The 25,293-nt window shown below is 30.1% G+C and overlaps 2 protein-coding genes and 1 pseudogene across 4 annotated transcripts in view; 1 reads left to right on the forward strand and 2 right to left on the reverse strand.

The window, feature by feature from the left end:
• Positions 1-8,111, reverse strand: part of LOC142325216 (WD repeat-containing protein 11-like) — a 114,926-nt gene extending 106,815 nt beyond the window's left edge. The window contains exon 1 of the mRNA XM_075366679.1: positions 7,907-8,111. The gene's annotated coding sequence lies outside the window, so the exon portion shown is untranslated. The remainder of the gene's footprint in view (positions 1-7,906) is intronic.
• Positions 3,630-6,878, reverse strand: LOC142325709 (plasma membrane calcium-transporting ATPase 2 pseudogene; annotated as a pseudogene).
• Positions 8,112-8,550: 439 nt separating the features above from the next.
• Positions 8,551-25,293, forward strand: part of LOC142325217 (protein phosphatase 1B-like) — a 45,438-nt gene continuing 28,695 nt past the window's right edge. Inside the window, exons 1-5 of one of the 3 annotated variants that reach the window (XM_075366680.1) lie at positions 8,551-8,730; positions 11,150-12,014; positions 12,844-12,961; positions 19,294-19,396; positions 22,821-22,875. In XM_075366680.1, coding sequence (XP_075222795.1) covers positions 11,202-12,014; positions 12,844-12,961; positions 19,294-19,396; positions 22,821-22,875 — 1,089 coding nt within the window. In that variant the 5' untranslated portion in view covers positions 8,551-8,730; positions 11,150-11,201. Of the gene's footprint in view, positions 8,731-11,149; positions 12,015-12,843; positions 12,962-19,293; positions 19,397-22,820; positions 22,898-25,293 lie in introns of all 3 variants that reach the window. The other 2 variants (XM_075366681.1, XM_075366682.1) reach the window with 2 other exon arrangements.

Consider the following 25,293-nt stretch of genomic DNA (forward strand, 5'->3'; position numbering starts at 1 on the left):
TACTGTATCTTTTACAAAACTGCACTAATGATATCATCGCAGTATACCAGTATTTTACTCTGAACCAGAATGTCCCAGTAAACTTTTAGGACTGATATATTTAATACACAACAACTAGCAAGAGATGCCTGTACATAAATGGTTGTACAAATACAAACATTTATGGTTGTATTGATCCTACCTGCTTTGATCTCAGTACTGCAATGACTGGTAGTGAAATTATGTAACCCACGCTCGCTAAAGATCAGACAAGTTAATTTTTTTTTTTGGACTTGATTTGGAAAACATTTTATTTAATAACTAGCAGTTCTTTCAATTTCAAAGTTTAGTCAAAGAACCATATTCTACATTTTTTTCAGATTTTTACAATTAATAGGCATTAATTAATGACATAGGATTAATGGCATTTCACAACCTACTGCTCTTATCAGTATATATAGTCTTCACTCAATAGGCAGTTATAGTAAAGTAATCCCTTACTTATCTAGTTTTTCTTTGTAATTTTCATTTGTGGTTCTGTAAAAGACTGAAAAAATAAAAATGTCCAGTCCAAAACCACATATATTACTTTTTCTGTCAAATACATCCTAGTTGTAATCACTAGACCCAAGCATTAGCAGCTTTCCAAAGCAAAAATTGCCAGAATTAGGCTTTCAGAAGATTTCAGTTTAAAATAAAAGACCAGAATAGACAGCAATAAATACTAATTTTTTTCTAATTTAATTAAAAACTTAAAGCTAACAATAGCATTTTATGCCTGTAAAAACTATCATTCTTATTCTACTCACTTGCTATCTATGGTTTTAATGTTCTCAGAATTTTGAGAATGTAACTGAATGATTGCTGTACTTGTAAATTCCAATTTTGACTGACTGACAGCCAATCAGAAATAAGTTTAACCACACTATATACAAGTTTTTTTTAACCAAACTAGTTTTTTTTTCAGTGTTAAATTTAATAAATATTTCAAAGACAGTAAATAAGACATTTTTTTAACAACTTCCTGTCAAAGAAATAGGTTTTAAAATTTTAAATGACCTTCCATTCAAAATTTGTACTTGTTCGATTTCAGAAATTTCTTTAGTAATTACTCAGAGAATAAGTAGTAAAAAAAGGTAAAAATAAGTAGTAAAATTTAATTTTAACAAATAAATGTCAATGGACAAGAATACATAATTTTAAGCAATTTTTATAATAAACATTTTTTTTAGAATTTTATTTTGAGGGTTCCTTCAAGGTGACAGATCACTTCTGAACTCCATGACAGATCTGAATCTTCAACATCTTTCACCAAAAAATCCAAGTTCAAATTTGTATCATGCTTAGCATTTTTCACAACTTAAAAAAAATTATCATGACAATGTAATGCAGGTAGACGTAATTGATAATCAGCCATACTTCTCACAACAGATAAATAACTGATGAAATGGCAGCTACCTAATTCATCTACAGTTCATTCCATCTAAATTACAACGAAGTTATGGAGTACAGTATTATCATGCAGAATAAAATGGATGCATAGAAATAACTCACAATGCTAATGCTATCAATCATCAACTTGACTAGATCATGTTGTATATTTCTCATTTTATTTAATTTAGTTAATAAATACCATTATCAAAGCTTATATGCATTATTAACTATAAAATTTATTTTCTTTCTTTTTTCACATAATAGATTATCTTTTTGCTACTTCTATTCTTTTCCAAAACATTATGTCCAACTGGTTTTCTTGACCAATATGTATAAAACTGTTTGTTTCTTCTTGATTTCATTTCAAAATGAAGTAACTGAGGCTCCATTATTCTTCACTTAAAGATTTATTTCCTTTCTTGCCACACTTCAGACACATTTCCAGAAAAATAACTTCATACAAAAAAACCATTACAAAATTAAATAGTAACTAACAATACCAGAGATGCAATAGAAAATTCATATTATAATAAAAATAATATTCATTGCAACATTCTAATAAATATATAACAGATATTTTACAGCACAAATATAATTTAAAAGATGATCTGAAAAGCAGAAAATATAATAAATAAATATTGGGGAAACCATATAATAAAATTAAAGAATCTTATTGAAAAGGAAATGTGTAAGTAAAGGAGATCTTTTAATGGCATAAATCATTACAAAGTCCAAGCATCATCCTTTGTTCGAATCAGAGAAAGTTACTTTCTTCACAAGTTTTTAATAATAGTAATTAAATAAATCTGAAATTTCTGCCACCTTGTTTAATGTGTACAAATATTATTTCTTCAGATAATTCCAATTTACTGCCAAATTATCATTTCATTTCATGGTGATTTTATCTTTTGCAACACCATTAGTATATATAAAAGTTTTTACACAAATAACTATGAACACTTTTCTTAATACTTAATTCTGAATTTAATCACAGTTTCAATCAAGATTTTCTTAAGGTATTCCTTCATCCTTTCATTCTAATGCATAGAGAAGAGGCAGATCCTTTTTTATCAAAGTAGTGAAAGTCCCCTTTCACCTTTCTAACATGATATACATAATGTATAATTGTATAGAGATTTTAACCAAATATTTACAATTAATGCCCTGAGTTATATCAAGATTCTTTTTTTTTTTTATTAGTCTAGATCACTGTAAAATATTACTTCAGAGGATGAGATATTTGTAGTACATGAGAAAGCCATGCCTCACCAGGATTCAAACCCAGGACCTCCGGATGAAAGGCCGAGATGCTAGCAATCATGCCATGGAGGCCGGCTATGGATTATACAATTGATACTTCTTATCTATTCTAGTCTGAACTTCATCTAACAATTGAACGTATCACAGAAAATAATTCTGAGCATTTTTCTTACTACACAATATATATCTATCTCTTACAAAAAAATTTTCACGCTTGTACAAAAAATGAATATTGAATAATATTCATTTTATAATAATAATAATATCTAATAGAACAAAAAAGTTATAAACTACAATTATCTAAAGAAACAAAGTCAGTAAACGATGTTAAATTCTAAGTTTCACAGTGACTTTGTAACAATTCTTTACTGAAGATAATACTTTGATGTGGTGATTATTTTGTATGGTAATTTTTTTTAAATGGGAAATTTTGAAAAATCTGGCAGCAGCACACTTAAGAAAAAGGATGCTGTTTTAGGAATTTGACAGAACCATATAATACTAACTGTAGCATAAAGATAAGACAAGCTGTAATTAAAAGCATATGTAAAATATAATTTTTATATTGACTGAATTTTTCATTAAATTAACACACTATTTGTCCCAAAATTCAGTTAGTAGTAAAAGAAAAATTCTACATGTACTTTCTTGCAGAGAGCAAATAAATTAAATTTTTTATTTGCATTGTTCATTCTTTAGAATAAACAATTTCTAGTTTATTCTAACTGTAAAAAAATACAAAGATACATCCAATTAGATCTTAAAAGTACAAAATCAATCAACTAAATTTAATGAAACCAGCAATGATGAAAACATCAGTATTTAAAAATAACTTTATTTTACACTACATTATAAGCAGTCAAGCTGTTTAAATAAAGGAATAAATAATAAAAATCAAGTTAAGTGCTTTAACTTTTCCCACTATAAAATAAATGACCGCTACTCTTCAGAAATTGTTATTTGGCTTGGTATTCAGAAGTAGCACTAATCATCTGATTACATAAGGAAGCTCTGGAGCTTGTGGATTTTAAAATACCATACAACGCTTTACTTGAAGAAGGTGACAAATTTTGACGATTACCACGATCAGAAAAAAATGACTGATTTTCAACCACTGGAGTTTGCGTCGATATACTTTGAACCCTCCCAGATGGTAAACTTATAATAAATTGTCCCCAAATTAAAGTACCAACACCAAAAAATACACTCCAGCACCACAACTCTAAAGAAAGTTTCTCAGTATTAAAAACTTGTCCACCATATTGAACAATAATAATCTGAGCAAGAATAGAGATGAACCAAATGTTCACAAACAACAGATTTGAAGTTAATCCTTCAAATACATTCCTTTCTTCATTAAGTTTTCTGGTATTTATTTCATTAAACAAAGTCATTAACACAAATGTGTTAAACACCATAGTAAAATGCACTGAAGATGGAGATCTAACCGTTACATTTGGAGTTATTCCAGAAGGAATATCAAAAATCTTATCTCCAAAAAAAACAAGAAAAAACACAACAATTAACTGATAAATTGCATGGCCAATTATACTCTTCAACATTATGGCAGAAATAAGTGGTCTAGTACGACCATAAGGTTTTCTTAACAATAACCTTTTTGAAGGTAACTCTGTAGCAAGAGCAAGAGATGCAAATGTATCCATTATGAGGTTTACCCATAACATTTGTACTGCTTTTATCGGGGTTTCCTGAACTGTGCAAGCACCAATGAAAGCGACAATAACTGCCACAATATTAACTGTTAGCTGGAACTGTAAAAACTTAGAAATGCTATCATAAACATTTCTACCCCACACAACCGCTTTAACTATGCTAGAAAAATTATCATCAGTCAGAATAATATCTGAAGCTAGCTTTGCAACATCTGTCCCGGCAATACCCATTGCAAATCCAACATCAGACTTCTTAAGAGCTGGACCATCATTTGTGCCATCACCAGTAACTGCAACTACTTCACGACAACCACTAATTTTACTGTTAATAATACCTTTAACAAGATTATATTTATCTCGAGGAGAAGAACGAGCCAACACACGCAATTTTGGCCAAATTTTATCAAATTTATTCTGATTTATATTCCCATCTGAATCACAAATCAATTTGTTAAATTCCTTTCCTTCAATCACATATGAGCCATCATTCTTTGTTATTATTCCACATTTTAATGCTATAGATTGAGCGGTATGAATATTGTCCCCAGTTACCATTCGTACAGTAATTCCAGCAGTTTGGCAAGATTTTATGGCAGAAGGCACTTCTGGTCGAACAGGATCCTCAATTCCAACAATACATATCCCAGTTAAATCCTTGATAATATAGTCTTCATTCTCCCATAGTGGCTCATGTTTAATTAGAACCTGGTTCTCAATTGTCTTTTCAACAACAAAATCACAGTGAGCTAACATTATAGTTCTCAACCCATCTGAAGCCATGGGTTCAATAACTTTATGAATCAATCTATTTTTAACTGATGCTGTAAGGTTTACCAAAGAACCTTCACTACCATACATATACTTACACTTATTCAATACAATCTCAGATGCTCCCTTTGTATAAAGACGGTATCCATTCTCTTTAAAACGAACAACTGTACTCATTGATTTTCGATCAGAATTGAACGTATATACATGAATAAAAGTTGATTCTGGATTAGATTCTCTGATGCGTCCATAACTTTCACCTAACATCTCCACAAACCCAAGCAGAGCACATTCTGTTTTATTTCCTACTTGCTTTGGGAGCTCAGTTGGTTGACTTGAAGGTTTAATTTCAGATGTGTAAATAGTGTTAATAGAAATCCCATACACTAATAATTTACCAATGTTTGAAGGAATAGAAGAATAGTTTGGAGTATTAAAATGCCTCACTTCACAAATATATGATTGTACTACTGTCATTCTGTTAGTAGTTAAAGTTCCAGTTTTATCAGAACAGATTGTAGTAGCATTCCCCATAGTTTCACATGCATCCAGATGTCTAACTAGATTATTATCTTTCATCATTTTTTTAACAGAATAAGCTAATGAAAGAGTGACAGCAAGAGGCAAACCTTCAGGTACAGCAACAACAAGAATTGTTACACCAATAATAAAAAAATGAACAAAATTACTAATATATTTTCCACTCCATGGTTTATTATTTATTGTAAATTCTTGCAAACAAAACCGAATGATCAAAATAAGTACTGTCAGAAATGCAATTACTGAACCAGCATAACCTATCTGCATGGCAAGTACAGTAAGCTTTTCTTGAAGAACAGACTGTTCTTTTTTTGAATGTTCGGAAAAACTAGTTCTAAGATTTTCACCATCTGAGGTCGCATTTTTAAGACCTTTTACCCTTTTCACACCACTCCTTCTTAATAAATGCTCTGGTGTATTACCACCTGCACCCAAAAGACAAAAAATTATACCTGCCTGTGAATTAATACCTACTGCGGTAATAAGTATTCTACCTGTACCTTCCATTACTTGCGTACCCGAGAGTACGACTGGATCAACATCAATACTTTTTTTAATATTTGTTGACTCACCAGTTAAATTAGATTCATCAACAAGAAGATCATTACTCTGTATAATTATACCATCTGCTGGGATAACATCACCATATTTTATCTGGCAAATATCACCAACAACAATGCTACTTATTGTTTTATACAATAGTTCACCATCACGAATAACAAAAAACTTTTGTTCAGTTTGAAGCCGGCTCTGCAGACTAAGAAACTGACGTTCTTTTGTATAATCATTAAAAGATGATATTATCACAACCACAATAACTGACAAACAAATCGCCAGTCCCTCAATCCAACCACTTTTACCTTCATCTGGATCATAAATATATTCTGCTGGATGATAAAATGAAAGAGCTAAAGATAAAAGTGCAGAAATTTGTAGAACTATTAATGTTACATCCTGAAGTGCTTCCCACATTAATTGCCATATAGATTTTGGAGGTTTCACAGGCAAAACATTTGAACCATATACATTCTGTCTGTGCAATAATTCTCCAGGAATTTCTTTCAAACCATTCACTGGGGATGTATTAAGTTTTTTGCACAGTTCTTTAATACCTCCATAAAATTGTATTTTTTCTACAGCTTCTTTCCCACGTAATTCCATGAGTTCTTTCAGTTCTTCAAGAGAAAGTGCATAAGTATAATGTGCCTTCTGTTGATGAGGCATTATAAACCAGTTTTTAAAAAGTTGCCAAAAATCTTAAAAGAAAAATAAATTTACAATATTTGAAACAATTCAGTTAAGTATGATTCAAAAGATTAAAAACTGACCAATCTTTGTAAAAAAAATGTAACAATATCAAAAATACACTTTCAGTAATCTTTACAAAACATATATGAACATGTGCTGCTGAATAATATTGATCTTTGTTGTGATTAATAGTTCAATGTAATAATGGATAATATAAAATACATTTAAGAGGCAAGCACCATACTTAACCATATTCAATCACACAAAAAATTACAAATGCTATTTCAAAATTATGGTAATGTTGTATATTCACAGGTCTACTATCACAGCCACTATACAGAAAATACATTCTCATTAAGTTAATTTCAAGTAAACTAACAAAAAAATCCTTCTTAATAATAAATGCAACAAATAGGTCACTTTATTGAAATATTTCAAAATTTATTTTGAAATCATAACCTTCTTAATCACAGCAGTAATATACTAAATATACTCAAAGCAGTGAAAATACTATACTCAGAAAAAATACGGGAATTATAGACAACAATAAGAAGCAAAAACTATTTTATATCTTTCCTAAATTTCAATTAATATTTTTTTTTTTTTTAATTAGCCTCTCACATAACAGGAACCGTTTATTGGTTATATAAGATATGCTTTCAATCACAACATACGAAAAAATATCCTAAATCATTTGAAATATGTAAATATTAGAAATATAAAGCTTCCACAAGGAAAGCATTTTATTGAAATAAAAAATCAACAGAAAAGAAACACCGCCCACAACTACTTTCAAAGAGTAAATTTTAATAATTAACAGAAAAGTAAGGTATGAAAACGGTGAAGGGGAAAACAAACCATTGATTACAATAAAATAACTCATTATAAGAAAAACATAAACAGGTACCCAATTTTAATACAGTTAAATAAGAACATAATTACGGGAAAACAATGCCCCTAAGAGTAATTATTTGTAAAAAATTATAATTAAATGCACCACTGACATCTATCACCGTACGATGACTTGAGCAACCCTTATCAACAAAACGAAAACCGACGATCCCGACGTGACAAAACTGTTATTACGATTACTGCGTGAATACTTCGTAATACAGTACTGCCATCTCTAGAAAATGCATTTTATTAATCTTCCTACATTTATAAGTTTTCCTTCTTACACATTTAGTGCTTTCTACCTTACACGTATATGAGTGTATGAGTGTGTGCGTGCATGTGTGTATATATATATATATATATATATAAATAATTATTAAAACGTAGCAATTGTATGATCAGGATAATTCATGATTTTTTTTATTATTGGTATATTGTACTTTGAGAAGGGGAACTTTTAAATTGAATATTTAAAGTAAAATGTAAATAAAAACAAGATAAAAAATGCTATGAATGTTTAATTTCTTAAGAATACTTTAAATAAATTTGTAACTTGTTTTATACTGTTAGTTTTTCTCGATAAACGTATCGAACGTTTCAGAATAGAACAAATTGTTTATAACTAATCCTAAGTGAAAAATGTACCAACATAACGATTTAAATTCAACAAACCACTATATTTTCATTCAAGTATTTGGTCTCAGCTGTTTCAGTATGACATCATCATTGTTTTCTAAATATAGTTTTACAGGGCATGCGCAACGAGACAGACAATCCATCCGCCATTCTCATTCATCATTTTTAGTCTTTCAATGTTTTTATTAGTTAAATAATTATTTTAAGATTATGCGAATTGTACGTTGTAATTAGTTTTATATTTTATGTAAAATGTCTCCCTATTTACTTAATAATCGAGATCAAGAGAAAATATAAGGTAATTTAGGCTTTTAAGAATTAATCAAATTAATTTTATGTTATTTTTAAAAAATACTATTGAGGTCTGTGGTGGCTTTTAGTAATTAGACCTCAATACAGTGAATTAATTTCGTATTAGAATTTAAGAGTGGATTCTAAAAAAAATTAAAAGTAGGAATAATTAAGTAGTGAAATAATAGGAATTACTTCGTGTTTGAATTTATTTAACTGTGTTATACATCGTTCGACTTATAAAGTTTTGGTTATAATATTGTCAGTTAATCCTAATTTGCACTGTATGTGTGTATTTTGTGATTTAAACTTTTCCTATGTATGTGTAATTTTGTTTGATGATGTGTGTCTTGTGTCTAATTATTGTGATTTGCAAGATCAAGTTCTCCAATTTACATTCAGTTCAAAAGTCTTCTGTCATCGTTTTGTAATTATTTTATATAAGGTAACATGCATATTAATTGCTTTCCATTTTATTACCCTGTTCTTTATTTGTTTGAAAAATTCAGTGTGTTATACATTATGTGAACCTTAGATCATTTATCTGATTGGTTTCCTCAAAAATGTCTTGTGAGGTTGACAAGTACTAGTTCATTGCATTTTATGTAATTGTATTGTGAAATTTTGTCTTTATAGGAAATATGTTAAGATACTTTTGTACATGTCAGGATTCTGTTTTAGGAATTCGGTTGAAGTCTGATTTCCATTGTTTAAAAAAAAGTACAATATATTTACATCTTTTTTTTTGTAGTGCTTATCAACCCTATATTAATATATAGTAACCTGTGTATTAAGTAAATAAATAATTTCTGTGTAGCCAAATTTGTTCATTTCTACAAATTATTTAGGTATACTGAAGAAATTATGAATTATTGTATTCTATTTTGATTATTATTTTTAATGAATTTTTATAATTTTCATTTTATTATATAGTTATGTAAGTTATGCATGTTGTAATTTTCCCAAGATATTATTGAGGTGGTGTTTTTTCATATCCCGATACGATTTTGCTGTAAAATAGTTAGAAATAATTTATTGTCTACTTTGAGAAAAATTATTCTCCTTTATTAAAAAAGTTATTATCTCTAATTCTCCATCAGTATGAAAAACAAGTAATGAATTAAGAAGAGGTAATTTCATTCCAAAATTTCCATTTTCTTAATAGGCTTTCTTTTGTTTTATTGTGTATATTTTAACATAGCTAATAATTTTTAAATGATATGGAAAAATGCAAAATTAAGCTAAGGTTATGTCTTAAAATGATATGTTTGTAATAAAACCCCACAACTAGATTACTTTCTTGATTCTGGGGTAATTTATCTCATTTTTTCTAATATAAATTTTTGTTTAAATATAATTAATTATTTTATTATAACAGAATTCATTTCAACAGAAATATTTATTATAAGATATAAATATGTAGTATTTTACTAAATCATTTAGACAGAAACTAGATACCATGCTGTAATTACTAATAAACTTGCATTACATTCTAAAACCAAGTAAAAATTGATTTCTTAAGTATATATATTATATCTTGAATATTTCTATTCCATTTATTAAGACATTCTTTTATCTTGTTACATTAAGTTATTTAAAACTAATCAATTTACTTTGGTTTCATTTTATTTATTTGTATTGTACTTATAATTATTTATGGTATATCATATAAAAATTAATACAAAAAGTTAAAAATAAAATATTAATTCTTTTAGTCCCAATCCTCTTGAAGTGTTTGAAACTTTCTTTTATCTTGATGTTTTCCCAAGTATATAGATATTTGTCAACTAATTTGCCATTTTTCACATTTAAAAGTTTTTGTTTTGTATTCCTTTTAACAATTCTCAAGCTTGTGGCTTATTAATTGTCTACGTAAAGAAAAATTATTATTTTGTTTTATTTGTACTATTTGCATACATTGTGGTGGATGCTGAACTGTTTTACAGAGTATTTTGAATGCTACCAGATTACTTGAATTATTTTGATTGATTATTGCCTCAATTGATCATAATAAACAAGATTTTTGTGTTAATTACTATTTACAGAATGAAATGTTTGGATTTGTGTGATTTTATATTTTGTTGGGCTAGAAGAATTCATATGGAACTCAGTATAAATTGTGTGTGTTTTTACCAAATAATAGCAGGTTATCAGTCCAGTAATAGTTAATCTATTCCAAATAAAGGCTGAAAATTCTTATTTAGGAGTTTTTTGTTGACATTAAGTTTTTTGAATTTGGCATGAGCTTGTCAAATTAAAAAAAAAAAATAGTAGTGCCAGTATTTTTATTGGAAATTAGCTTCTGTTAAATAATTAAATTTTGAAATATTGTCAGGAGGTTGATTAATTTAATTGTTTTTATTATTATGTGTTATTAAATAGAAATATTATTGTGCTGATTTACAGTCATTTCTTCTTTTTTTTAGGTACTGAAGATGGTAGAACGATAATTTAATTAAAATTGGGGTAATTTGAATAATGGGAACCTTTTTAGATAAGCCAAAAACAGATAAACATAATGAACATGGTTGTGGCAATGGCCTTCGATATGGGGTATCCAGCATGCAAGGGTGGCGTGTTGAGATGGAAGATGCACATTGCGCAATAACTGGTTTAGGTGAAGAATTAAGAGATTGGTCATTCTTTGCTGTATTTGATGGCCATGCAGGGGCGAGTGTTTCAGCGCATTGTGCAGAACATCTATTAGAGTGTATTGTTGGAACGGAGGAATTTAGACGATCTGATATCACCAAAGGCATACGTTCTGGATTTTTAAATCTGGATGATAGAATGAGGGAATTACCTGAGCTTGCAAGCGGTGAGGATAAATCAGGGTCTACTGCTGTTTGTGCTTTGATTTCACCAAAGCAGGTATTTGTTGCAAATTGTGGTGATTCACGAGCTGTGTTATGTAGTAATGGTGAACCTGTGTTTTCAACTCAAGATCATAAACCTATATTACCAACAGAAAAAGAAAGAATTCAACAAGCTGGAGGAAGTGTTATGATACAACGCATCAATGGATCTCTAGCAGTATCACGGGCTCTTGGTGATTATGATTACAAAAATGTTGAAGGAAGAGGACCCTGTGAGCAGCTGGTATCACCAGAACCAGAAGTATTTGTTAAGGACAGAGATGAAGAAAATGATGAATTCCTTGTATTAGCTTGTGATGGAGTCTGGGATGTAATGACTAATGAAGATGTATGTGATTACATTAGATCAAGGCTTGCAATTACTGATGATTTGGAAGCCATTACTAATCAAGTTATTGACACCTGTCTATATAAAGTAGGTTATTATTATTATTATTTATTTATTTTTATCATTCTTTTGCAGTATTTAAGATCAATTATGTCATATTTTAATTCTTTTGCTTAGAAATTAGATTTTATTTCAGAAAGGTAAATGAGGTCAATATTACTTTATAAAAAGTCCATTCTATATTGAGTTTAATTGTTCAAAACATTACTATAGAACTGTTATTATTTGCTGAGCCTATAATATTACTGAATATTATTATATGCCCCTCCTAACAACACTTAATCTTTGTGTTGGTCATAACATGTTGCACAATGTTATTTAGGTGTTAATGAGGAAGTTCTGCTATGATTGGATTTATTTCTGTAGTTTGTAATTGTAAGTTTAGCATCCAGTATATGAGCTCTTAGTTAAGGTTTTTATTTTATAATATTCCTCAAACATATGACATTTTAATGAGGATGAAATAGTGAAAAAAAGTTTACGGTATTTCAAAGTAAAGGTGTATAAAAATTTGAAAAAGAAAATCTCTTTTTATATATTTCTTTATGTTGAAAGTAATATAATAGTCAATTATATAAATAATTTTGAAATTCTGCTTCTCTATATTTCTTATTATCTTTTGAAAATAATATTACTAACTGCTTTAATTTTAAATAAACACATTTAAACAAAAATTAACTATGCAATTTCTATTAAAAGTTTTTTACAAGTTTAATATTTTCATCAGGATTTATTTGTTATTATTCAATAAAATTATCTCTATATATTTTTTTATTTAACATTTAATGCAATTTTGTAGTTTTGTAATTATAACCAGTTATTTGATATTATTATTTATTATTCTATTTTATTAAAGGGTAGCCAAGATAACATGAGTATAGTGCTGGTTACATTCCCTGCTGCTCCTACTCCATCACCTGAGGCTATTCAACGGGAAGCAGAACTAGAAGCCACGATAGAGAGGAGAATTCAAGGTTAGTTATTATTTAGGTTTGGCTTTTATTGATTGTTAGTAGGAATTACATGCTTTTTGTTGACAGAGAAATTATTATGATAAATTATTACTACAGATTAAATTTTGGACCTGCAGTTCTGCATTTAAGCACTTTAATAACCTAATTTAAGATGCATGTCATTCTGTATATCTGTTTCAAAATTCTTCATTAATAATTTTACTACCTTTAATAATTCTTTTTTTCATCACTGTATGTGATGACATTTCCTGATTTAATTAAAAATAAGAAATCGCTACATAAAACAAAAAGAACAAAATTGAATGTGGCTAACAGCGATAGTATTGACAATATTGAGCTTAAAAACACTACAGAAAAATTCAATTTGTTATATTCACATTGTTAATAAAATTAATTTGTTTATATGATGTTTTATTGATTCTTCTAAGAAAAATGTTCAAAGAATAAAAAGGTGATATTGATATTAATAATTGTAAAACAAGTATATTTTGTAATGAAAACTTTTATGTAATGTGTGTGTGTTAGGTGTTATATGTTGATGTTAATGTTACGTATTAGGCACTAGATGTTAGGTTTTAATTATTTCGATCTCTGATTTCTTTATTTGTATTGCCCCTGATAAAAGTTCCATTAGGTAAGGTTTTTCACCTTTACACCGAGCGGGGGTCATGCCGCTTCAATGTTTAGAGTAGGTTTCTTCATGGATGTTGGGATGGCTGTTAATGGAGAGAGGGCCATCTATACTAAAAAAAAAAATTATTGTTAAATGCTGCTTGTCATTGCCATTCTTATTTTCACCTTCACAATCTTCTGCTTAGAGTATCTTTGCAAATGGTTCCTAACTACTTGTATTGTTTTAATTATTCAGTACTTCCTTGTTTTATAGAAATTTATTGGCTAATTTTAATACCATATTACCACCAACAGTTGTTATTAGCCTAATTGTCACCTGTATATATCCCTCTGGGATCATATTAAGAAATATATATACAAAAGGCCTATCTCTGAGATGCACATCAATTACTTAATTTCAGTTATGGTTTTGATGCATAACTTCTGTAAAGATTAATGTAATTTAAAACCATAAAAAATATTTTGTATAAATTGTGTTTTATTAAAAATTATTGTAGTAAATCTACATATTCAGGATGTATTTTCACTTAAGTCTTGCAAGTGTTTTTTGCGAGTTATGGTTTTATTGTTATACGATACTCAACTATCCTCCATTCAGGTACCAGATATTAATTGATTAACTGGAAATGAACCTTCAGACAAAATTACAATAATTTATTTTTAGTTGCTTTAATGTTATCACCTAAAAAATTTGTTATTAGCTTCATCCTTAAGAGTGTAAATCACAAGAACCTCTGTCAGAAAGAAGAAAAGGAATTGTCTTTGAAATGTCAAAGATGTTTCTGTTAAAAGAGTTTACAATCTGTTTATTTTTTTAAATAAGTCTTAAAATGTTTAAATACATAAAGAGAACAGTGTGATTTATTATAGTTTTTTGGGGTTGTGTATCCTGAGTAAGTAAATGGCAAAAATAAATTTTTGATCAAGTGAGGTCAGCCCACTGATTTATATTTCAAGTTAAAAAAATAGTAAATATTATTAAGGTTTCAGATTTGTAATTGTTGTATCTTGTCAAAATATATTCATTCTTTAAGTGTCAATGAAACAGGTTAGGTTATTTATGTATAATACTAGAAAAGACAGTAAATAGCTGGTCTAAATTGAAATAAACAAAGTGATATCAAAGTAAAAGCCTGTTTATTGTAACTTTTTTAGGGTATGCTAAGGTAAAATGAAAACAAATTTTGGTTTCCTGCTTACATGCATAGCTTTAATTATGTGTACAGACATAGGAAATGCTTATGGAAATTTATGTGTTATATTCATCCACGATCATGTTACAATAAAATTTTCTATTTAATAGTTCACATCTCAAAAATAGTTTATTCAATTTTGATTTATGAAATACCAAAATAAAATTAATCTTATTCTAAATTTTATTATCTCATACAGAATGTGATTTATAATGCATGATATATAACGCAAATATTAGCATGTAAAAAAATAATACTGTTAAATACCAAGTACAGTATAGCTCTGTTTTAAGTTTTTTTGTTCATTCAGAATACAGTAATAGAGCTGCTTGAATAAATATATCCCTCAAACCATCCTCAAATTTCTGAAAACATTGATAAAAAGAATCATTCAGATCTGCTTAGAAGCACTTGGGTTTTAAGTGAATATTAGTACATATATATAAATATTCTGATGTATATATGCATACATACACAAGGGTAAGTCAAAAATTATCTACACGTCTGCTATAACACACCTTCAAGGTTGCCAAACTGCCATCTACGCATGAGTGCTTGAGTTAGTACAATTGCAGTCACATGTGCGAAATTTGATCCCGATTGGATCATTTGCCTTTTGACTATTACAATGTAATCATGTCTGCTGTGCTAGCAGTTTCCATCAAGGAGGACCAATGAGCAGTGATCTGATTTCTCTAGTCATATGGTGCGAAGGGGCTGAAGTATTATAAACTTTTACAGTAATATTGAAACAATGCTTTATTATCACATAAAAGTGTTTTTTCATGGATTAAGTGATTTAAAAGTGGCTGGATGAGAGTGATGCATGTAAAGGGAGCAGGACATAGTCATCCTCTACCACAGACAACAAGATTAGGAAGCTTTGAGAGATGGTTGTAGCGAATAGATGAGTTACCATCGATGAGGTAGTGTTTTCTTTCGACATCAGTCATGGTTCTGCTCATCAAGTCATCCACGATGAGCTCAACTCCCTTAGTCTATTGTCAAAGAAAGTGTTGTTGCATCACAACACCTGCCCTTACATGACTCACCATATTGTTAAAAAAATAAATTTAATTTTGAGGTGCTAGAACACGCTCCCTAAAGCCCAAATCTTGCTCCCTCAAACTTTCTGTTTGGGCTTCCCAAGGGTGCTTTGCAAAGTCATTGATTTTCAACAGGCTTAATGTGCAGGAAACAATGATATTGGCTTTGTGATTAACTGAAAACTTTCTTAGAAGGATTATACAAGTTTGTGGACAGCTGGACCAAGTGCATTGTTAAGAGAAGTGACTTCGAAATTTGAAATTTGCTATCATTGTCTTATTAATTGCCATAACCAAACGGTTGTTGGTTACCTGAACTGTTATTTGTCAAACATTGCCCATGTAGCGTTCATGTCAAACGATTGTAGCAGACAGAGTGATTGTTTTCTTAAGTCCCTCGCAACACTCTGTGATTTTGTGATGCCAAACTTTAAGGAACTCCAACATCAAATTCTATTTACTGTTAACAAAATCAGCAACAGAGACAGTTTCAATGCTTCAGGAAGATTATGGGAAGGAAGCTCTTGAATCACGCAAGAATTTACAAATAGTTTCCCCTTTCAAAAGTGACCAATCACTTGAAGGTGAACCCTGTTTGGGTTACCCCTCAATGTCCACAACAGACAAAAATGTTGCCATTATGTGCATCATGCCATCATGTTTAATTGATGCAGGACAATCGATAAATTGGAGAAAATAATTGGAACTTCCTGGAGTTCATGCCATCCTAACATGACGCATCATGGCAAAGTTAGTTCCACAACTACTTTCTTCCAATGATCAAGGGGAGAACCGTTTGAGAGTGCAGGAATTGAAAGAACAGGCACAAACTAACCTGGATTTTTTATCAAAAGTCATAACAGGGGTTACCTCTTGGTGTTATGGCTATGACCCTGAAACAAAGTAGCAATTCAGCCAATGGAAGACAGATTCATCATCCAAACCAAAAAAAGCACTGCAAATGGAATCAAATTTGAAGTCAATGGTTTGTTTTTTGACATCAGAGGAGTCATTCATTTGAATTTGTACCCCAAGGCACCACTCTGAACCAACATTACTATCTGCAAATGCTGAAGCAATTGCATGAAGCAGTAAGAAAAAAACAACCTGAATTGTAGCAATCATGGGACTGGCTGCTTCATCACAATGCACCTGCCCACACTGTTGAAAATCAACCAGTTTTTGACGAAAAGCAGTATGAAAACTGTTTCTCACTCCTCATACTGGCCAACCTAGTCCCCTGTAACTTTTTTCCCAATAATAAAGAAAAACCTAAAGGGAATTTTTACAGGATGAAGAAGAGGTTACAAAAACATCACTGGAGGCCCTCAACAGCATTAGTTACGAAGAATATAAAAAGTGTTGCGAACTGTGAAAAAATTGTTGGGACAAGCACATATCATCTAGTGGACAGTATTTTGAAGATGATTGATGTTTTCACAATTTTTTCTTTAATGAAAATTTGAATAAATAAATAATTCTCATTTTTTCGAGTACCCCCTCGTACATATTATCTATGTAACTCTCAAATGATTCCACATATTCAGTGTAGAACTGTGCAGTGTATATGGCTAACCTTGTGGATTTTTACAAACTTAATTATAAATATTTCACTTGCATTTTTAAAGTAATAATTACTATGAAGTGTTATTCATTTGTAATGATATTCATATAATTGTTTACATTAATGGTAAATGTAGAGGGATGCATGTACACATGGAACTTTAAAACAAATAAGTTGAATAAGTTATATTGTCATGAAAGTGTACGGTTACATATTTTATATATAATCTAATATTCTATTTTGGTTATTTCATGTTTAATTATGTACATACATTTTGTTTTATGTTTGAGCCAATATGGGCGTACACAGTATGTGTGAAAAGTCCCTGAACTAAATTAAATAAAAATACAGATTCAAAAATGAACAAATTTACTCACATCAGCCCTCTACATAGAATTCTTTTGTAGTTATACAGTTGTTGCAGCACTGGTAGAGCCCATAAATGCTCAGGAGAAATCACTTTGTGAGATCGCCTTCAACTGCTCTGTGCAAGCCCTTTGGATGGCCAGAATATTGTTGAAAAAGCGGCCTTTCATCTTCAACTTGAGTTTCGGGAACAGAAATTAGTGTACTGCAGCCAAGTCGGGTGAGTAGGGTAAGACGGTGATTTGATTTGCGGCATAATAACATGTTGAAACTGTTGCCATGTGTGCCGGGCATTGTCGTGCAAGAGAGTCCATTGTTCGGATCTTGGTACTCGAGCTGGATTTGACAAATGTGACGCATCAGGGGTTTTATTACTTCCAAACAGAAATTAGAATTTACAGTTTGAACAATTGGGACAAATTCAAGATGAATCAGACCCTTTGAATCGAAGATGCAATCAACATTGTTTTCACTCTTGATTTTTGCTGCCTGACATTTGCTGGTCTTTGTGCTCCAGGACTCAACCAAGCAGCGGATTGACACTTGGTTTGCGGATCATACATGAAGCACCAGCTTTCACCCTCAGTTAATATTTGTTTGTAAAAAATTCGGGTCACTATAGGCAGTTTCAATGAAGTCTTGAGCACTTGTTTTTTGTTCTTCAGTCAAGAAGTGTGGAACAAAATGAGAGCATACCTTTCGGCGGTTCATTTTTTCTGTTAGAATTATTCATACCTCATTTTTACCGATGTTTAGCTCTTCTGCTATGGCCCAAATGGTAAGATGAGATGTTGTTTGAGCTAGAGTGTGCGCACTTTCTCAACATTTTGTCGTGAACAGCTGCTGACTGCTTCCCGCTTCGTTCATCATCATCATCTAATGTTTACTGTTTTTAATCCGCTTCCACCATGTGTATGTTATAGTAAAAGATGCAGCTTCATCACCGAGTGCTTGCTGTATCAAAGAATAAGTATCAATGAAAGATTTTTGAATTCAAACACAAAATTTTATCACACATTCTGTTCAATGTTGTGAGCTCATACAGTGTCACATGAATACAACATACGCGGCTAAATATAACTCAAGACTGGAGTGATGAAACTGAAATTTTGTACACACACACTCATCAGACTTCATACTACATAGGTCCTTGGTTGTCCAAGAGATGGTGCTACTTGTATAGACTACAGAAATTTTGTTTGGGAACTTGCTGTGGGAACCTACTGTGTATATTCAGGTTACATTTCAGTTGTTGCATGGTTATTTTTTAAGTTTCTTCACATCAAATTTTATTACAACACTATATATGATTGTTAAATTCAGGTAATTCCTGTCCAGATATATATTTCCTACTGACAAATTACACTGGTTGATAACAAATCTGATACTTCAATCATTTATAACAGTTTCTAATTAGTCTCATTTTAAAATCAGAAATGCTTCAAAAGATTTCATTATTTAATGTAACAGAAATATATTTACTACATTAATTATTTATCTTTCATTCTTTTTTATTTGAAAAACTTCTAGAGGTGGTTGCTGAGAAGTCCGATATTGATTTTGGAACATTATTGCAGACTCTAACAGAAGACAATATACTGGGATTACCTCCTGGTGGAGGTCTTAGCGCAAAGTATGTATTTATTTATAACCATAATTTATTATTATTTTTCTATTTTAGGGTTCTGTTAGAGTTTTTCTTATTTTGTTTATTATTAGTTCTAGCTGAACATTGTTGCCATGAAGGTATAAAATTGTGAAGTAATGTGAACCACTCAGGTGCTGAATTCATTAAAATAAAAATTGGCAGTTCTAAGTGAACATTTTCACTATGAAGATGACACAACAGTTATCAGTTCATTTTCAAATAGAATTTCCCTTTGTAGTTTTGTTAATTTCTTCAGGAAACTGAAGAATATCATTGTAGAGCATCTCAAGCCTGATAAGACGACTATTTAAAAGCAAAAACCCTAAAACAGTTTTTTTTGTACTTGGAAGTGTTTGTAATGCTTGCAATGTTAAAGTGCTGTTCTTTGTCATAAAGTAAGACAAGAAATAAAATTAAATGTAAAATAAAATCAGTGAATCATCAAGATTTAATTAACATTTTTTGAGTTTTGTTAATTCTTTTTTATCATTAAGTGTAATTTTCAATTAGACAGTGATGCAGTAGAGTTTTTAGATTCTTGATATTATAAAATTTCCCTTCAGCAAAAATTTCTGTACAATTTTTAAACCGCTGGATTTCCATGTACTTTTGAATTTGACAAGTTATTTACATAGCATTTATCCAGAAAAACGGTACGACCATTTTCAAACTGCTGCTACATATTTCTATATTCTGAATAGATAACTTCTGTTCTATTAGAAAAAAAAATTATGAATCAACATGAAATATCAGTAATTTATTTATTTTGATAATACATGAATTGGACTAAAAGATTTTCAAAAAGAAAATAGTTTAAAGTTTTAGCCTCGTTATGATTTTAGTAGTTGGGTTCCAGATTGAACATGTATGATTAAATTCTACAGAGCTTTTGTAAGATTAGATTATTCTTCAATATAATCTTTCGCAAACAAACATGGGTTTAACATTTTAAGGATGTTAAGGACATCCAAGAACATTTTAAGGATGTGCATCTGTAGCAACTTCTTCATTCTTGAACCTGTGGGTTATAGTCTAGTTCAGTACTAATCATTTTAAAGAACAGTATTGAATTTTCTTTCCAGCAGTGACAAAATTGGCTAACAATGGCTTATGTATGTTCTAAGGCATAACCTTAGTATCCATTTAGTGATATTATTTTTAGGAGTAAATAACTGGTTTACCAGTCATAGAGCAAGTATATATTTTCTACATACAGATTTCAAACTGCCTGCTATTTTTCTGTCCATCAGAGTATTTTTTTTTATATCGCACATTTCCACTACATACTTTGTAGTTGTTCCCATATAGGAATCTCAGCCAATGAAAGAGCTAATATAACTACTAGGAATCTTTCAGTTGGCCAACTTTCTTCAAATATTTTATCTATTTGATTATGGTATACCTTGTGAGTTTGTAGAATGAGCAGTTGACAATTGTCAATAATTAGCTGCTTCATTTTATAACTTATACATTGTGTGATAGTTGCTATGAAGTGATAATCACTGTGAAAAAGTTGTCTACATTTAGGGTACACCATGTTAATGCATCGATTCAAGTCATATGATTATGCTCCAAATGCTTTTTCGAGACTATTACCTAAACGTTAATGTATTTTTTCAGTTATTTGGTTGGAGCCCTTTACACTTATAATTTAATTACTTGCAGCTTACATATGTGTCTGCATATCTCTTTGTGTATGTATGTACGTACATGTATTAATGATGAAAAAATAATTTTAGATTTCTACCCTTCTCTTTGCCTATCTCTTTCTTAATGTTATGTCCTTTTGTCGTTATGCTGCTGCATATTGTTAACTTTTATCACAATCTCCAGTTTTAACATAACTAAAAGAGATTATCTCTGTAAACTAAAGATTGTTTCATTGTAAAAAAAATGTATTCTGAAAACTTTATAAATATTATTTATTTTTCTTAAACTACATACCTTATACTACTTCTCTATATGATCACCATATGAATTAAGACATTTATCCTAGTGATACACCAGATTCAGTATGTCTTCATCATATTCTCCACCAGTTCATTTAGCCACTGATTGACAGCATTTTTAAGTTAATTGTCACCTGCGAATTTTTTACCATCTAAAAATCTTTCAATTTCCCAAACAAATTGTAATCAGAAGGAGCTTAGTCCAGACTATATGGTAGGTGTATGTAAATTTCCCATCCAAATGTTCTCAGTAAATCATGTGTCAGACCTGCAACATGTGAGTGAATATTCATTATCGTGCAGCAGGACGATGGTGTTAGCTGCCTATATCGCCAATTTTTAATGGCACGCTGTCAGGTTGGTAGAGTTTCTCAGTAGGCTTCTGTATTTATAGTCATTCCTCGTTGCATGAAATCAATCAGCAGTATGCCAAACCGATTCCAAAAGACTGTGGTCATCAGGTTGTGTCCAAATGGCTGTGGCTTTGTTGGTCTGGTTGGTGATTGAAGAAGATGATGCCATTTTCTCTCTGGCATGTAATACGAAATCCATGTATCATTGCCGGTAACAATTGAATTAAGGAACTCATCACCTTTTTCTGTGTAGCTCATCAAAAATTGCAAAGCAGATCCCATTTGGGTTCTTTTTTGTGACATTCCATTGAGACGTGAGGCACTCAACATGAACAAACCTTTCTGAAGCCTAAATGGTCATGAACAATGCGACCAATAACAGCTCTTGAAACGTCAGGAAAGAGAAGGGCCAGTTTGGAAATTGTTGAGTGACAATCTTTTCTGATTTCATCATCGACACATTTCAAAAGTCCTCAGTAGTTATCAAGGGCCTCCCTGAATGTTCTTCATCGTGCACATTAATTCTGTTATTTCTAAACCTTTCACACTATTTTCATAGTTTCTTTCATTCATTATTTAATCACCATACACACAATCAACTGCCTATGAATTTTGGCTAGCTTAACGTTTTGTTTGTTTAAAAGTACAACTCCATGTATTTCACACTTTGTGGCAACATCGATTTTCCTATATATTTTATAACGTAATAACTCGCACATAATCAAAGGTACTGCAATGCGACAACAACAAACAACAAATGCAGTGTGTACATTATTAGCGTGGCCATGAACATCACAGGTTCACCAACCTTAAGGAAAGAAATTTCCCAGCGGTCTTTACTTTAGAGATATCCATCATAATTGTTTTTCAGTTTATTTATTATTTTTGCATTTTAAAACTGCTTGTACTACCACAGCTAACAAATGCCAGCAGTATGCAGTGTAGTATTAGTTTATTCTAAAGGAACCAGTTATTGTTGGTTCCTGGTTTTGCTTATTTTGTATATAAGCCTCCTTAAATAGTCAAAAAATTAAAATTGATTGTTCTAACTTTTCTGAATATTTACATTTTTTCTTTTAATTTTAGTTTTCATTTGCTTTTTTCTAGGAGACAGTTCATAGAGACAGTGTACATGAAGCTGTGTCCAAACAAGGCAGAGAGTGTAAGTCTTAAATTAGGTTATGGTATGTTATGAGATGTCAAAACCACTGTTTTAAGTTATTCTAAATAATTCATTAAAAAATGAAACTACAAAAAATATGTGTATTCTATATTTTACATCCAGTGAGTCTGGCAAGTATGATGAAATTTATATATGTTAATTGAAGATTGAATTTAGTTCCATGCTCTTGTCCCATACTCCTCTTCAGTTGGCTGGCCTTGTTAAAGATCTTTTTATTAGAAAATTTTGTGCATTAGATTTTATATGCATAATGAGTGATGTTGATAAGGTTTGTGTCGTATTTTGTTGTGTTCAATCTGCTCTGTTATAACTAAAAATTTGAACATTTATTTTCTTTTCTAGAATTTGTAAAGTTGCTGTATTTTATTTTTCCATTAAATAAGTATGAACTCCATGACAGATTGGATATACATCTACAATTACATCAACATTACATTTTTACACATTTCATTCACAAAGTTGTTACATATATACATCAGAAAAAACTTGTTCGGGTTTTCTATGTAATGTAAGTATTACTAAAATAGCTACGAATGATTTATGTGTCAGTTATATTTACTGCAATTCATTAACTGGAAATTTTAAGTAGATTTTATAAATCATGTACTTTGTAGGGTTCTAGGTTTATCACGCAAATTTATTTTTATATGGTTTTACTTTTATGTGTTTTTCTTAACCTGGTAGTTAAACAATTAATATTTTTAAATGCTTGTTTTTAACTAAACATTAATTTATTGGATAATTAAAATAAGAAAAAACGTGTCAAAAAATAGCATATAATGCATTTTGTACAAATATATATGCATTTTGTTCATTAACCTCCATGAAATGGTTCCTCTTACCTGGATATTTCCCTTGAAACTGTAAAAAAAAATTTCAGTGTAAAAAATGTTAACTACTGTGTATTCAGATATATTACTTGAGTTACATACTTCAAATTGCAGGAAAAGGGCAGTTTTTATTTATTTATTCAGTGAGTGAGGACAGTTTTTATTTATTTATTCAGTGAGTGAGGACAGTTTAGTCGTCATAAAAATATTTTATGTTGCATCTTCAATGATTTGTCTATTTAGGATTCCCAAAATCAAACTAGCTAATTGTACCAAAAGCATTTGTATGTATGTGCATCCACGTGTAACTGAGTAGCCTGTGCACAAGTGTTATTTGTATTACTGATGATTGTGATAGTCTAAAAGCCAACCAACCAATTTTAAGATTATCTTTATAAAATATTAAGTCTGTTAGGGTTATACCTTTTTTTGTTTTAATCTGATTTAAAACTTAATATGGTTTTGGTTACATTAGGCCAAAAAATCAATTAGGCTGAATAAATCTGATTTAAATAACTAAACAGAAAAATTACTGTATAATTCTTGACTATTTTTCATTTTTACATACACATATATAATTATAAATGATTATTTACGAGTTTCGGCTAGTGAAAAATTAAAGTAGAAGATAATGTCAGATTTCAGCTACTCTGGTGAAACAAAATTTTTAGGACGTTTATTAAGGGACAGAATTAATCATTTCTTATGGTTTTTTACCTGAAAAATTTAATAAAATAGGTCCCAGAACTTTATTTCCAGTTGTTTTTGAGAAATCTAGGATGAAAACAGAGTAAAAAACCCTGTTTTTATGTTTGCGTATAATAACGTTGTTAAATGGGTAAAAATGCATAAGAATAAAACAAAACTAGAGAATTTAATTCTGAAGAAAATTGTGTATTATAAGTTGAATAAAACTAAGAAAAGTTAGAAAAATTCAAATTTTATTTAGAAACTGTAGACTACTACATTTATCAGAAGCATACTTATTTATTGTAAATAAAAACAAATTCTTTTTTGGTGATATGAAAAGTTTTTAAAAACAAAATTTACTGTTAAAAATTTTCGTTGAAAAATGAAAAAAAACTTGAAATTACATAACGATTATAAAATAAAAATGAGCTTATATGGACAGAAGTAAATTCTCATGAAACTGTGGAAAGCAGTTTTCAACAGCATTTGCATAAATCGCAAATGAACTGTTTTAAGATATATGTTTATATGAACTTTTCCATTATTTTCATGAGTAGGATAGGTTATTAATGTCCTGAGGGAACTTCATTATTCATCCAATATATATATATACTTGATACTTGAAGAACATAAGAAAGAAGCCGTAATACAAAAGGGAGTCTAACAAGAGTGTCCCTATCACTGTTACTAGCAGTTAATGATGTTAAAGAACAATTTAGATCCAGAGTAACAGTACAAGGTGAAAAGATAAGTATGCTACAATTTGCTACTAAAGATGGATGATGCAGAAACAATATAAAATGCCGAATAGCACAGGCAAGATGAGCCTTCAGTCAGAAATATAATTTGCTAATATCAAAAATTAATTTAAACCTCA

This window comes from Lycorma delicatula, chromosome 5 (assembly GCF_047948215.1).
Source record: "Lycorma delicatula isolate Av1 chromosome 5, ASM4794821v1, whole genome shotgun sequence".
Taxonomy (NCBI): domain Eukaryota; kingdom Metazoa; phylum Arthropoda; class Insecta; order Hemiptera; family Fulgoridae; genus Lycorma; species Lycorma delicatula.